A 15,838-nucleotide genomic window follows, 5' to 3' on the forward strand; every position below is an offset into this window, starting at 1 on the left:
AAATTAAAATAGTCCCTTCTGACCAGCTTTTTAACGTTGACATGTTTTGTGCTACACCTTCTTCTAAGTATTATGGTATTATATTGTTTTTTGTTTTGCTTTTTTCCACAAGCGTTACACCTTGTTGCGTGGATAGCTAACACTTGATGAGCACATTCCGTGTGCCAGGCACTCTGCAGATAGTAACTTACTGGGTGCTCGCCATGACCCTATGAGATTGGTGGTTTTATTGTCCACACCTTACAGATGAGGAAACTGAGGCACGGAGAAGTTGATCTCCTTGCCCAGGGCACCCAGTTGGCCGATTATGGGGCCAGGCTTTGCATCCAGGCAGCCTGGCCCTGGAGCCAGTGCTCCACGCTGCTGTGCTGCTTCCCGGTCTCCCGTCACACCGGGAACTCTCCCCCTCTCAGTGCACAGAGTGCTCCTCGGAGCCTTTTGGCCCGTTGCGGGCGTCCTTGAGGATGGAGGGGCCAAAGGTCACATGGCCACATCAGTCAGGAGTTCTCCTGGGGTCTCCCCAAGGATGGATTTTCTCTTGATAGGCAGTTCTGTCTATCGGGGGGTGGGGTGGGGTGTGTGTGTGTGTGTGTGTGTGTCTGTGTGTGTGTGTTTCTGGGGAGATAGGTGATTAGCTTTCATCAAAGGTGTCTGTTCAGGGCTTCTGACTGGTTTGTGGGGTGTGTGCCGGTTTGTGTCCGTTTACCATCCATCTTGTATGTGAAACCTGCCTCTTTGTACCTTCTCAAGGTGACCTTTCTCCCCACCTCTATCCCAGGGCTCACTTCCAGGCCTTCCTTCAAGATGAGCTGAGTCAGGCTGTAATGCGACCCTGCATGGGTTCCCAGCACTGCCCCACTCTGAAACCAGAGCCACAGATCACTGCTCTGCCCTTTCAAACCATCGCCCTTGCCAGGAAGGGGCTCCCCGGGTATGGCATGTCACATTGGTCTGCAGGGGCCAGAAAGCCTCTCTCAGCAGCAGGGCGAGGGAGTCAGGTGGACCCAACCTTGACCTTTTGTCGTCAAGGGGACCCCAATCCAAGTGTCCTCCATTCCACCTTAGTACAAATGCCGAGGCCATTTTGGCAGCTTCTGGGCCAAAGTTTGGGGTCGTGAGTGATGGCAGCTCACACCTGCCACTGGCCACCAGCTAAGTGTACAGCCTGATAGATTTCTTTAGAAAGAAAGTTCCCAGGAGTCATGTGATCTCTGTGCAGCTTTTCTTTCCTCTCCCCCTTGACAGTAGGCAGCTTTAATCTGCCATGTCCAGATTAAATCTTAATCCCTTTCCCTCTGCCTTGAGTCCCCTGGCAGACCCTTCCTCCTCCGCAGTTCTGCTTTCTGGTCCCCTCTGAAGTCCTGGCCCTCTGGTCCCCAGCATTGGGGATCTTGTGATCCTGTGTGGGACCCTTCACGTTACGGCCACAGTGTGTGCTGAGTGTGCCCTGTGGGGACAGGGACTATGGCTTATTTATTCCTCTCTAGCTCTGGGCCTGGTGCCAGGTCAGTATAGAATAGGTCCTCAGTGTACGTGTGTCATGCAGATAGATGGCTGAATTTCTAGTTTTATGTTCTAGATGTTAGTCCAGCCTAAAAATACACTTCTCCACCACACCCCCGTCTGCCTAACCGTATGCAGCCGACCACTGAGGTCACTGTCACAACCAGCTTCTTTGTGATGCTTTCTGCAGTCCTCGGGTCTGCACTGACCACTCCCTTCTGGACATGGACCACACTGACAGTCTACATGGTGTGACCACACTGAATTCTGTGTATCTGGTCTTCATGGATCAGACTTTCACAACCTTGAGGAGCTTTAGAGATTAACTAGTTTTAAATCTTTGTATGTGGCCTAGGAAAAGGAGGGCTGGAGAAATGAAGCAGTTAAACGGCGTTCTCTCCAACAGTTGTTTTTTGTTAGGGATTTCTTCTGTGTTGGCCTATTCTCCCAGCCAGCTGCCTCGTTTCTGGAGAAGGAACCAGGTCTTCTAACTTTCTGTGTTCCCAGGAGGCGAGACCCCTCGACCCTTGCTGAGTCTGCTGAGCAGATGCCTAGCCTGAGGCAGAGGCCCTGGGGTTTCTGTAATATTCTGGGGAGACTACCCCCCATTCCGTCAGTCCTGACAGTTCATAGAGCCTTTCCCATCTCTGATCTCATTTATCCTCCCCAGCATCCCTATGTGTGGGTTGGGCCATAATTGCCTCTGACAGTGAGCAGCAGAACCTCAGGTGAAGGATCTTGCTGCAAAATAATAAATAAAAATAATGCCTCTCTCAGGCATTATTACAGCTTGACGGACATGTTCCTGTCAAGTGCTCACAATGATCCAGTGAGGGGGGCCACTGTTATCAGCTACTTTTTACAGATGGGAAACTGAGGCTTGGAGGGGTGAAGTGACTACTGGTAGGTGGTAGGGCCAGACCGCAGACCCAGGCGTGGCCCTTTGGCCGCAGTTTCCTCAAGCAGCCCCGCTGCAGCCTCAGCGTGTCCAGCACCTCAGCTGTCAGGAAGGTGGGTGGGGCTGCACTGGGGTAGCTGCCCCTGTAGCTCCTTTAAATATCCTGGGGAGAAATGCTCACCGCCAGCTCCTAGCCTGGACGAAGGGAACACTGAACTCGGAGAGGTAATGCGGCAAGTCATCCTCTTCCTTAAGCAAGTCGCTTCTGTTCTCAGAGCCACCTCCAGGCCACTGAGGCTAGGGAGGCGTTGTCTATACTTCTTTTTAGTTCAGTGGTGGAAAAACTCCTGGCCTGTGCTCCCGTAGGCTCCCGGGTACTTCCTTGTGGGTGCTGGAGCCAGGCCATGAAAGGTTGTCTGCCCTGTTGAGAAGCCAGATAAGCACACTCCACGTGTCCACCACGTGAGGCAGGGCGTGTCGTAGGGGAGCACCTTTCAGGGGGCAGCACTTGTCCCCAGGCCTGTCACACGACACACTCTTGTACCCAGTTCATCTGGTTCTCGCCACAATCCTGGAGTCGAGGTGGTGTGGCCGTTCTTAACAAATAAGGAAACTGAGGTGCGGAGAGGCACTGACAAGCCCAAGTCATACAGTCAGGAACTGTCAGAGCAGTTTGTGAGCCCAGGCCGCCGGTCTCCCAGGTCTCTGGCTCGTCCAGGCCACACTGGAGAGGCCCCATCCTGGAGGGGGTGCCTGGGAATGGCCCAGTGGCCCAGTGTCAGTAGGGGGCAGTTTTACAGACCCCTTTGGAGCCCTACCTCCATTCTCTCCTGAGGGCTTTTAAGCTTAAGATCTTGGATTCTTTTTCAGATCATTCTGGAAAACTATGCATACCCTGGGGTTCTTCTCATTGGCACTGATTCCCACACCCCCAATGGTGGTGGCCTGGGGGGCATCTGCATTGGAGTTGGGGGCGCTGATGCAGTGGACGTCATGGCTGGGATCCCCTGGGAGCTGAAGTGCCCCAAGGTGAGGGGTAGGGAAGGGCTCATTTCGGGGTGACAGCAGAGGGGTGGTTGGTGGGGGTGAATGGGAGATGTGGGACCCGAAAGGGATGAGAGAATAGGTCAGGCTCAGATCTCTTTGGGAAGGAGGCAGGGATAAATAAGCTGAATTCCAGCAGGTAGATTCCTGGGTGGAACACGGCACATGATACACAGGCCTGTAACTTCTTCCTTGCCCCACCTACTCAGGTGATCGGCGTGAAGCTGACAGGCTCACTCTCCGGTTGGACCTCACCCAAAGATGTGATCCTAAAGGTGGCGGGCATCCTCACAGTAAAAGGCGGCACGGGCGCGATTGTGGAGTACCACGGGCCTGGCGTAGACTCCATCTCCTGCACTGGTGAGGAAGGCAGCCACGTGGCATGGCTCTCAGCCTGTGCTGGGCCCAATGGGGCCTGTAGTTGAGCCGTAGAAGCAGTGAATGGCCTTCCCCTGAGGATCTGTCCAGTCAATTTGGGGACTTGGGATGGACACTTAGAGGTCGAGGGGAGACCTCATTGTCTAGTCCAGGTCCCTCATTAAACGGGAGACTGGGGCCCCTCAAGGACGGCAGGTAACTTCCCTGTGGCCACACAGATTTAGGGGCTGAGCCAACTTGGCTGGGCCTGGGCTGCCTTGGGTGATCCAGAAGAAGAACCTACAGAGGGTGGAGGTGGTGGTGGGAAGGGGAATCAGAGCCAGGGCTTCTGTCTCAAAGCAGCCGCATTCTCACATCTTCCCTTGGCTGGAGTTAGAACCTCACTCTCTTCCTTTGGATTAGAGACCGTCACCTGCTAGTCTCCAAGACCAGGTGGGAGCCAGCCCCTTCCTACTCATTACTCCTGGTGATCTGGCCCCAATGCCTGGGCCCTCGGAAATCCAGGTAGACTTGGAATGAACGTTAGAGATGGTTCAGTCCAGACTTCCCTAGGGCCCTGCCTCAGCTCCACAGCAGCCCCACAGAGCTACAGTTCAGCTGGCCCTTGTGTCCCTCCAGTGATGCGGGGCTCACTCTTATAAGTAGCCCTTACTACTGTTGGACAGCTCAGTTAGGAAGTTGGCAACAAGCCCAGACCCATGTCCCAGCAACCCCATGAGGCTGGAGTCCGGAGTCCTGATAGCAGTCAGGGCATCTGTAGCCTCTCCAGTTCTGTGGGCGGTCTGTGGTCCAGGCAGTGGACGTCATTCCAGTCTTATTGCTGGAAAACTGCGGACCCAGAAACATTTCCACCGTGTTGTAGCTGAAACAGTGCAGGCCTGCACACCAGGCAGTCAGACCAAGACCTGCAGGCCACGCCGCATTTGCTCTGTGGCATGACCTTGGGCCTCTCTGAGCCAGTTCCCTCACCTGCAAATGGACACAGTAACAACTGGGTGGTCTGGCCAGGTCAGCGTTCATTACATGGGGGCTGTCTAGTCTGCTGAGCGGGACAGCCAGGCCTAGAACTGGAATTTGGCTTGTAGGAGCTGAATCTTGTGTCCCCTTCACTCTACCCAGCAGCCACCCTGAGAGCCGGGACACTGAGCTCTGGCCCCGTGGCCTCTCTTCACTGGGCCTCATTTTAACCCTGGGCCACAGGGGCAGTGAGAGTGAGGGAAGAAATGATGCCAGCTCCCCGGTGTGAAGACGTGTGTGCACCTCTAGCAGGTGTGGGGGACCCTCGCCTAGCTGCACAGCCAGCCCCGCGGGCTCTGTTTCTCTACAGGCATGGCGACAATCTGCAACATGGGTGCAGAAATTGGGGCCACCACTTCGGTGTTTCCATACAACCACAGGATGAAGAAGTACCTGAGCAAGACAGGCCGGACAGGTGAGCCAGTGGGCATCCTAAGTCCTAAGCCTGGTGTCTCTGACTGGCTTCAGAGGCTCTGAGAAGCCTTTGACGGTCTGTGAGAGGTTATGTGTGTTACTGTTCCTGAGTGGGGTGTCTGTAGCTCGCATCAGCTTCTCAATGGGTCTGGCATCTAAGTGTGAGATATCCCTGCCTCAGGATTGGAATTTAGTTTCCCCTGAAAGGGTGTTTGAATTCCGGTTCTTCTTGGCCTGGTCCCTGGTGCCCTCTGTGGGAGGCTCTGGAAATGACATGGATCTGCTTCTGTTTGTAATTCCTCCCCTAGCAGGGGGAGGAGGAAAAACGTCTGGAACAAGAACCACTTTGTAGGCCTCCCTCATCAACTTCCCTGAGGTTCTAGCTTGGCTTCTTTGAAACCCAGAGTTGGAAATGGGTCCTGGGGGAGGAATTGTTGGAGCCTCTGAAGGGAGGTGAGCGAGGGTGATTGGTGGAGCCAGAGGCCAGGGGCCTGGCGGGGAGTTTGTCACTTTGTTCCCAAGCTCTCCACACACAGAGTCCTACCTGAAAGGCCCTTGCCTCGCTTTTATTATCAAGTACCTTCTTCTTCTTTAAAAAGTCAGTGCTTCTCATCTCCAGGAAGCCTTCCCTGACTCTGAGCCTCAGTCACTACTTCTCCCCTGTGTCCCCGTGTTCCTGCTTGCCTCTGTTGTATTATGTTGTGACTTCCGGCTCACTGATAGCTCCTTCGCTAGACGTGAGCTCCTTGAGGGCAGGAACTGTGTCCTGTGCTGTTTGTTTTGTTCCTTTGTTTGCCCAGTCAGTGTCCAGGCCCTGGTGTTTGACAGGTGCCTGGTAACTGTGGTTCATATGGATGGATGGGTGGGTGGGTGGATGGATGGATGGATGGAGTCTCATGGCCAATTTCTGTTTTACATGCTTCAGTCTCCCTCCTTTGTTGATTTCAGACATTGCCAACCTTGCTGATGAATTCAAGGATCACTTGGTACCTGACACTGGCTGCCATTATGACCAACTGATTGAAATTAACCTCAGCGAGGTGAGGAAGGGAGCTGGTTCCAGGAATTTCTGAGGGTGGGGGGTTCAGGCCCCGTCTGGGGACTTCTGGTGGGCCCTGGGGAGAGCCAGAGCAGGTCTCTGGCTGCACACCCAGCAGGGCTCTTGGGCTTTTGGTTCCCCAGTGTCCCTGCAAACTGCTGCCTGAATCAGTGGGGTGGTAGGGGCAGCAGGAAGGCTGTATGGCCAAGGGGAGAGTGGAGGTGGCTATGGCTGGTGATTCAGAAACGTTCAATTGGCCCCCACCTCAGCTTTAGGAGAAGCCAAGATTTTGCCCTAGAGTTGTGAGAGTTCAGAGGGCAAAGCCCAAGATTCCCAAGCCTGAGCCTGGCACCCTGAGACCTGTAGGCCAGGGTGGCGTTTGGAAGGCCAGAGAAAGGGCAGTCTGGAGGAGCAGAAGCAGCAGAGCACAGCAGCCAAGGGTTTAGGCCCTGAAGCCAACCTGCATGAGTTCACATCTTGACTCTGCCACTTAGGCTTACTGTGACCTTGGGCAAGTTACTCAAGCACTGTGGGCCTCACTTCACGGTGTGTGAAACCCGAGGCAGTCATGGGAACTGACTGAGCTAATCCATGTAATAACAGTTGCTGACATTTATTGAGTGCTTACTGTGTGCCAGGCACTTCGTTAAGTGCTTCACGTTGATTGATAAGTATCGTCACATGTAAAGCATCTGGCCTTAAGATTCCAGAAGCACCATAGTATGGGAGGTAATGGGCTTAGGAAGCTGGCAACCTTGATTCATCCCATGCCTCTGCTATCGCCGAGCTATGTGACCTTGGGCAAGGCAGGCGCTCTGCCGTCTGCAGGCTGGAGATGACGAGCCTTGCGGGGTTGGAGAGATCTCAGGAGCTGCAGCACATACGGTGCCTGTTGCTCGGGCGTTTCCTGGGTTGAGGTGTGAACCATGAGAACAGTAGTTGGCCTCCCAGGCCCACCGTGACTTGGTGAGCGGGAGTGAGGCCGCCTCTGAAGAAGAGGGGCTGTCCACGTGCCAAGCTGGGTTCCCTCCCCATGCCTTTTCTTCCTCAGCTGAAGCCGCACATCAATGGGCCCTTCACCCCTGACCTGGCTCACCCTGTGGCAGAAGTGGGCAGTGTGGCAGAGAAGGAGGGGTGGCCCCTGGACATCCGAGTAGGTGAGCCACCCCTGCCCCCCGCCTCAGGGCCAGCAGTCCACCCAGGGCTGTGGGCTGTGGCCTGTGGCCTGTGCTTACCACAGGGCCCTTCCTGAATGGACCAGGCACTTTCTGAAGTAGTTGGTTTTTTTCTTATGGCTTTTTAAGGAAATTACTTTTTCTTGGTATAAAAGAAATAGAGGGATTTCCTGCTGGTCCAGTGGTTAAGACTTCACCTTCCAGTGCAGAGGGTGCAGGTCCGATCCCTGGTTGGGGAGCTAAGATCCCACGTGTCTCGCGGCCAAAAAAACCAAAACATGGGGGCTTCCCTGGTGGCGCAGTGGTTGGGAGTCCGCCTGCCGATGCAGGGGGCGTGGGTTCGTGCCCCGGTCTGGAAAGATCCCACATGCCGCGGAGTGGCTGGGCCCGTGAGCCATGGCCGCTGGGCCTGCGCGTCCAGAGCCTGTGCTCCGCAACGGGAGAGGCCACAACAGTGAGAGGCCCGCGTGCCACAAAAGGGAAAAACAAAACAAAACAAAACATAAAACAGAAGCAGTATTGTAACAAATTCAGTAAAGACTTCAAAAATTGTCCACATCAAGAAAATCTTCATAGAGTCTGTCATACAGAGTGAAGTATGTCAGAAAGAGAAAAACAAATACCGTGTGTTAACACATATATATGGAACCTAAAAAAGAAAAGAAAAGAAAAGAAATATATATCAGTGTAGAGAATATTGACAAATAAGAAGAATTTTAAAACACCCCTAATCTCCACCCTCAGCCAGAACCAGCTCTAGAATCTCTTTGACAGGAATACTGTATTTCTGTGTACATGCACATACTGATGTGTGTAATTTTCTGTTTTACAAACACTTCCTCTTACCAACCATGACGAGTGATTTTACTTTACATGCTTTACATATACGGACACGCTGGCATGGTATCACTGTTGTCACAGTTTAGTGTGGCTGTGAAGCACATGAACCCAGGTGGTCTGGGTATGAATCTGACTCTGCCACTTCACAGCTGGGTGACTGAGAGCAAATCTCTTCACCTCCTGTGCCTCGGTTCCCCAGGTGTAAAACGAGGGTGATACTGTACTTACCCGCTAAAATTGCTGGGAAGTGGGACGAGTTAATGTGTGGCAAGAGCTTTCGATGGTGCCTGGCATGAAGTGCTGTACAATATGTTCAGCCTTAGGAGTTGAAGTAAATAAAAACAAATCTTTGGTGGCTTAAAATTAGAAACTAAATTGCTGAGCTGGTGAGAGAGACTGTCTCTGTTTATAGACAATGTGATGTCATCCAGTCTTCGACTTCTTGAATAACTGTGATAGATTTTCCTTTTTCTGATTTATTTATTTAATTAATTTACTTATTTGGCTGTGTTGGGTCTCTGTTGCTGCGTGCGGGCTTTCTCTAGTTGCGGTGAGCAGGGGCTACTCTTCGTTGCGGTGCGTGGGCTTCTCATTGCAGTGGCTTCTCTTGTTGTGGAGCACGGGCTCTAGGTGCGCGGGCCTTAGTAGTTGTAGCATGCGGGCTTCAGTAGTTGTGGCTCGTGGGCTGTAGAGCGCAGGCTCAATAGTTGTGGCACGCGGGCTTAGTTGCTCCGCGGCATATGGAATCTTCCCGGACCAGGGCTTGAACCCGTGTCCCCTGCATTGGCAGGCGGATTCTTAACCACTGTGCTACCAGGGAAGCCCACTATGATAGACTTTTTAAAAAGAATTATTTTTCCCCTGATTATAAACCAACTAGAAAGCCAGAGAATACTACAAAATATAAGAGAAGAAAATTGGCCTATAGGCCCTCACCCAGCAGCAGTCATGTAAGTGTTTCAGTGTGGGCCTGCTGATGTGCATACACATGCAGACTGTATTACTGTAAGAGTGGCTTGTACTGCTTCCACGCGTGTTCAGTGTCGTGTTCACTGGCCACATCTTCTTCTCTTAAATGGCTGCGTCAAGAGGAGCTTATCCTTTACTCTTAAACAGCTAGGTAGTCTGCTTCCAACATGTCTCTGTTGGAAGCAGAGTTGGTGAACTCTTGACCAGACCTGGCTCATTTGCGGTCAGGTGGAGAGCTCTGGTCACTCTCTCCTCCTGACTCCCGGCCTCACCACCTATGATGCACCAGGTCTGATCGGCAGCTGTACCAACTCCAGCTACGAGGACATGGGGCGTTCAGCTGCTGTGGCCAAGCAGGCGCTGGCTCATGGACTCAAGTGCAAGTCCCAGTTCACCATCACGCCAGGCTCTGAGCAGATCCGCGCCACCATTGAGCGGGATGGCTACGTGAGTGCCCACGCATCCCGCCCCGGCTCCCCCACCCCACTGCTGAGTAACGTGGCTTCAGGGCAGAACCAACCGCAGCCTTGTAGGTAGGGGCTGGTACAGGCCCCAGGGTTCCCATCAGATCTTCATCCCTCAGGCTGCTGAACCACCCTTTCCCATCAGCTGCCAGCCTGCCCCTGACAACTCCCTGTCCTCTGTCCCTGCTGCAGGCACAGATCCTGAGGGACGTGGGTGGCATCGTCCTGGCCAATGCCTGTGGCCCCTGCATTGGCCAGTGGGACAGGTGAGAAGCACGATTTTGATAGAATGGCCCTTGATGTCCTGGGATACAGAGCCGCAGATGTTGAGGGGAGATGTTATTGAAGTGAAAACTCTCAGCCCAAGGCCTCTAGCTTTGGGGCTGTTGCACATTAGAAGACTTTTCCAGGAAGGACTGGAGGGTTGGGCTGGAAGTAAAGAGGAAGAGCCCCCAGCAGCACTGAGTGGCCACCTGGGCAGAGCCTGGGGTGGCAGGAAGAAGCCAGGGGGGCCTCATCGTAATGCACACAGTGGTGACCTCTGATGCAGCCTCTTGAAGGAAGCAGTGCTCGGGTCAGGAAACTCTGGCCTTGGTCTGGCCTCTGTCTTACGTGTGGTCTCAAGCATACCTCAGTGATGCCCGAGGTACCCTCTTGCTCTGTGTGTGAGTTCTGGGAGGAGGTGACCCTTTCAGGGTCTTTCCAGTTCCCCCTCCTCTGCCATGAGCTAGGCAGGATGGGCCAGGTGACAAGGCCAGACATCCCTAACTCTGTCCCCTCTGACCTGGCAGAAAGGACATCAAGAAGGGGGAGAAGAACACCATCGTCACCTCCTACAACAGGAACTTCACAGGCCGCAATGATGCGAACCCCGAGACCCATGCCTTCGTCACATCCCCTGAGGTGAGACTCTGCCAGGCCCGGCCCTAACCTGGGACGGCCTCTCGGGGCCCTGCTGCTGGCCGGTCAGGGGAGTAGGGGCACTGGGGAAGGCTGTCTGACCCCGCAGGGCTGCTGAGGGAGGCTTGGCATCGCAGGGCAAGGGATTGTCAGGGCAGAAACCAAGAGCCACACACCTTGCCAGCCCCAGGCATCAAGCTTCCTTGGTGCCCCCCACCTGGCTCCGCTCAGTCCCAGGAGCCTGAGGTCTCATTTAGCACAGTTGCGACGGTGAGCAGGGCTTTGGCATCACCACCGGGGACAGAAGGCAGCCCACCTCCACCCAGCGCTATGGGCTTGGCCCTGTCACTCCCCTCCTCTGTGCCCCAGGGTCCTGTCGGCAGCCCAGGAGCAGCGCAGGGGATGCTCGCACTGTCCCTGAGCCGGGAGGGAGGCCGCGCTGTCACGGTGAACAGCCACTGAGCCGCGTGCTCCGGGCACTTAGTGGTTGTCTGCACCTGGCCAGTCTTTTGTAACTTGGTTTTTTAAATGAGTGTTCCAGAAATACTTTTGTGAAGAAATGGCCCTTTCCACGTTTTCAGTGCCCATTAAGGAACATTTTCATTGCAGCCGCATTTCCGGCCTCTCTGGGTCCAGCGCTGACCCTGTTCGAGGGGGCTCTGAGGTCAGGCCCCAGTGGGGGTGGTAGAGGCCAGATTACCCTTGGGTTCATGAGTCCCCTGCAGGCCCAGTGGCCCTGGTCCCAGGGAGAGTCCTGCAGCTCCTGCCTCTGAGGGGAAGAGTGGTCTGTGGAGAATCTGGAAATTTCCTGGGCTCCATCTCAGTTTTGGTCTCTGCTGAGGTGGAGGAACGGGAGTGGAGTTTGGTGCTAACTGACAAACTGGCCGCCTCCATTGCAGATTGTCACAGCCCTGGCCATTGCTGGCACCCTCAAGTTCAACCCAGATACTGACTTCCTGACGGGCAAGGATGGCAAGAAGTTCAAGCTGGAGGCTCCAGACGCAGATGAGCTTCCCCAAGCGGTGAGCAGGCACCACCACTGCCGCGTGTCCTGCACGCCCGCCTAGGCCTGGGCCTCAGGGCCGCTGTGTGGCTGAGACACTTCCTGACCAGGAGGGACGCTCACTGATTGTGAAGCGGCCGTGTTCACCGGGAGAGAGCGGCTTGGTGCTCAGGGGAGCTTGCCTCCCATGAGAGCCTTTCCGAATGGGGGGCTGAGGGGTTGGCACCCAATGTGCCCTGTCCCCTGCTGCAGGAGTTCGATCCTGGACAGGACACCTACCAGCACCCCCCTAAGGACAGCAGCGGGCAGCGGGTGGATGTGAGTCCCACCAGCCAGCGTCTGCAGCTCCTGGAGCCTTTTGACAAGTGGGACGGCAAAGACCTGGAGGACCTGCAAATCCTCATCAAGGTCAGAGGCGTGGGGACAGGGAGGACAGCCCTGCTGCCAGGGCACCCTCCCTTGATTGGTAGGAAGGGCCGTGAAACCACGCATTCTCCCATGGACCCTGGTGGAGGACACAGTCAAGGTTAGGGTGGGGGCAGGAAGGGAGGTTTGGCTGCAGAGGAGTGAGGGCATCTGTGTCCCCTCTTCCACTGCCCCGTGCCGGGCAGAACTGAGTCTGGCCAGCTGCTGTCTGAGGCCCTCAGCAATCCTGCTCCAGCTGGTGAGGGCCACCTCCAGTGGGTGTGGGTAGTGAATGCAGCACAGGGAGGGCAAGATGGGCACATGTGACCCTGCACAGCCAGGCCTCCACACGTCTGGCTTGACCAGACAAGCTCCGGAAGACGTCATTTCCTCTGTTCCCACAGTTGAGCATCGGGGGTATGGCCTGTGTTTGGGAGCTGAGCAGACAAGCTCTTGTGGTACAGCCAGAGGCCTCAGACCCATGTCACACGTGCATTCTGCTGTTAACTGTGGGGTCTCTAGGCAGTGTCACAGCCAATATTAGGCCCACGTGGTAGATGAAACTGATCAGTCACTAGCCAGAACCCAGGCACATCCCTGGGCTCCTCTGTGTGTCTGGCATGAGATCTGTAGCTGGTCTTCCAGCCTGGGCATCTCCTACCTGGGGGCCTAGGTCTAAAGGGCGAGTGAGCAGACATACGTGTCCTCCATGTCCAGCCTCCTCTACCCCCTCTGAGGGGTCGGTGACAGCCTTGCCTAAGCCCTCTTGGCCAGAGTGGTGACGCCAAAACTGTAGACCCTCTGTCACAGCACGACATCCTTCTCGTGTCCCCATCCCCGGGTCCCGCTGCCTGCCTCGAGAGGGCCTCTCCCTTCATCCGCCACTCAGAGGCCCTGCCACAACCTCTGTTCTCTCTGCTCACCCACCCCAGGTCAAAGGGAAGTGTACCACTGACCACATCTCGGCTGCTGGCCCCTGGCTCAAGTTCCGTGGGCACCTGGACAACATCTCCAATAATCTGCTCATCGGTGCTGTCAACATCGAAAATGGCAAGGCCAACTCCGTGCGCAATGCCGTCACCCAGGAGTTTGGTCCCGTCCCTGACACCGCCCGCTACTACAAGGTGGGTTGGTGGGGGTAGGGATGGGGGTCCTCTGGCACCTGCTGGTGGCTGCGTGGGGCGATGGGTGGTTCAGGGACAGGGGGAGTCCACACCAGCAACTCTGCAGTTGAATAGTGTCCCAGTGCCACAGAGGCAGTCCCATGTCTGTCACCCCCACTGCCCTGGGCTTTCCCCGACACTGTGCCCCCCACTCACATCTGCCTCCAGGCTGAGCACTGATGGGGAGGTCGCACCTTCCCAGGCCCACCGCGGACAGCCAGGGCCCGTGTCTCATCACATGTCTTTCCAGGGCCTGGTTTGGGCCGGATTCACCTCTAACTTCACCTGTCCTGGGGGAGCAGGTGAGGAGGGGACTCTCCAGCTCCTTGACCTGTGAGCCTTAGGAAGCCCGAGGACTGTGCAGGAGGGGGGCCAGTGCCCTCCTCTCCCTCATAAACGCGCTCCTTACTTTCCTGACAGGCACATGGCATCCGGTGGGTGGTGATCGGAGATGAGAACTACGGCGAGGGCTCGAGCCGGGAGCACGCGGCACTGGAGCCTCGCCACCTCGGGGGCCGGGCCATCATCACCAAGAGCTTCGCCAGGATCCACGGTGAGCTGAAGCCCCATCCCAGCCCCATCCACCTCCCCTCGCTGGCAGCCCAAGGTCACCCAACCTGCCAGTGGCCCAGTGGGGCCTGGAGCCACGTGCCTGGGTCCTAGGGCGTGTCGGCAGCTCATTTTCCCACCATCACCAGCCTCCAGCCTCTGCCCCTTCAGATTTGTGTGGATTCTGACACCCACAGCTTCCCATCTCCAGCATATACTGGTCTTGCTTCCAAACTTGTAGCAGTTGAAATCCAGGGCACGTGGTCAAAGGATTGTCTCTGATTGTCAGAGGCCTCAGGAAACACAGGCACCAAAGCACACTTGCATAGGGCCCCACGTCACTGGGAGTGCCGCCAACTTGGTCCTCGTAGTCGATGCCCCAGGTTTGTCCCCATGTGGTAGGACTAGGGGTGTCTCTCCCAGAGCCTTAACTAGACTTGGTTGGGGAGGTTCCTCACAAAAGGAACCTGCCGCGTATGGACTGAGTGTGCCCTCTGCCTTCTAGAAACCAACCTGAAGAAGCAGGGTCTGCTGCCCCTCACCTTCGCTGACCCAGCCGACTACAACAAGATTCACCCTGTGGACAAGCTGACCATCCAGGGCCTGAAGGACTTTGCCCCTGGCAAGGTAGGGGACCAGGGAAGGAGGTGGACCAGCCAGCCCATTTCCCCCAAGGCCCTCCTAAGAGGGGAGGGGAATGGAGGGGGCAGCCACCTTGGTTCCCCTCCTTCTACACCTGGCCCCACCTGTACCTCCTCCCATGAGCCTCTGTTCCAGCTAGAAGGGCCCCTACATTCTCCAGGTAACCCCCCTAGAAAGGGAAGGAAATGCCTTCCCAGAGATGAGGGTAGAGCCAGCTCAAGCCCTCCTACTGTCCACTCAGTAGCCCAGGCTTGGCACTCAGAGGCCAACAGCCCACGCCCGGCGGGACCCTCTTGGCCCCAGGAGTTAAGCCATCTAGGTCTTACCATGGCCACTGAGGCCCAGACCTGGCCTAGGATTTGGTTCGCCTTGCTGGCCCCAAGGCCCCAGAGCAGTGACCCACTCTCCTGACCCTCTACCAGAACCGAGGGCCGTGTTCCCAAGAGCCAGTCCACCCACACCTGCCTCCCTCCTCCTCCTCCCAGCCCCTGAAATGCATCATCAAGCACCCCAACGGGACCCAGGAGACCATCCTCCTGAACCACACCTTCAACGAGACCCAGATCGAGTGGTTCCGCGCTGGCAGTGCTCTGAACAGAATGAAGGAGCTGCAGCAGAAGTAAGGTCCTGCTCTGCCACCAGCGCCCGCCCGCCCTGCTCCTCGGACCCAGCTCCGGTGTCACGAGTGCAGTTCTGCATCACCAGAACCGGATCTGATCCCATCCAGCCGTGGCTTCGCTCACCACCGAGATGGTGTGGCCAGGCTTCCTGCTCTCTCTTCCCTCCGCCCATGGAGTGACCCATGACCCACAGGTGGGGGTGGGGAGGTTCTTAAAATAACGTATCAACCCCCCACCTTCCTGTTTTTAGTTTGATTCAGATCTTGAGCAGCTTTGGGCAACTGTATTTATTTTTAATGACAGACTCCCATCTAAAGTTTTTCTCCTGCATGATCATTTCACTGGTGGCTGAAGGGTTTGAAAGATCCTTTTGCTCTTCTAAGGAAAATAAGAATCCAGATTCAGTGAGTGTTCCTTTGTGAGTGGTGGTGTCTGTGCTGTTACCAACTCCAGCCTGTGGGGCAGGGGGTCCTTCACAGCCAGAGTCAGTGGACGCCGACAGCCATGCCACAGCCGGACCCGTCACCAGACTTCCCACTTTCCTTCCCGCCCTGCTTCTGCCTGCAGCCTCCCCTCCCCATGCCCACACATTCCAGTAGTTTCCGCGATGGGCCGCGGGGTGGGGGTTGGCCCAAGATGCAGCCCCCACTTCCCCTGGACATCGAGTTGCCTTTCAAACGCCCAGAGAGTGTTTTACAGACAGACCACCATGTGCAAGGTCACAGTTAGTCCATGTGTGTCCTGCTCCCTAGTTTTTAGTACAGGGTGGCCGCAGGCACTGCTCTGCAACTGGTCCTCTCCCTGGAGCACCATCC

General features: G+C 55.7%; 1 protein-coding gene across 1 annotated transcript in view; it reads left to right on the forward strand.

Annotated features, from left to right (window-relative positions):
- ACO2 (aconitase 2) overlaps positions 1-15,838 on the forward strand; it is a 52,586-nt gene that overhangs the window by 35,975 nt on the left and 773 nt on the right. Inside the window, exons 5-18 of the mRNA XM_079715895.1 lie at positions 3,272-3,430; positions 3,655-3,805; positions 5,151-5,255; positions 6,203-6,294; positions 7,345-7,450; positions 9,567-9,724; positions 9,934-10,007; positions 10,533-10,644; positions 11,541-11,663; positions 11,897-12,052; positions 12,982-13,173; positions 13,633-13,765; positions 14,267-14,388; positions 14,889-15,022. Of these exons, the coding sequence (XP_079572021.1) occupies positions 3,272-3,430; positions 3,655-3,805; positions 5,151-5,255; positions 6,203-6,294; positions 7,345-7,450; positions 9,567-9,724; positions 9,934-10,007; positions 10,533-10,644; positions 11,541-11,663; positions 11,897-12,052; positions 12,982-13,173; positions 13,633-13,765; positions 14,267-14,388; positions 14,889-15,022 (1,817 nt within the window). The remainder of the gene's footprint in view (positions 1-3,271; positions 3,431-3,654; positions 3,806-5,150; positions 5,256-6,202; positions 6,295-7,344; positions 7,451-9,566; positions 9,725-9,933; positions 10,008-10,532; positions 10,645-11,540; positions 11,664-11,896; positions 12,053-12,981; positions 13,174-13,632; positions 13,766-14,266; positions 14,389-14,888; positions 15,023-15,838) is intronic.

The sequence above is a fragment of the Hyperoodon ampullatus genome (assembly GCF_949752795.1).
Source record: "Hyperoodon ampullatus genome assembly, chromosome: 11".
Taxonomy (NCBI): domain Eukaryota; kingdom Metazoa; phylum Chordata; class Mammalia; order Artiodactyla; family Ziphiidae; genus Hyperoodon; species Hyperoodon ampullatus.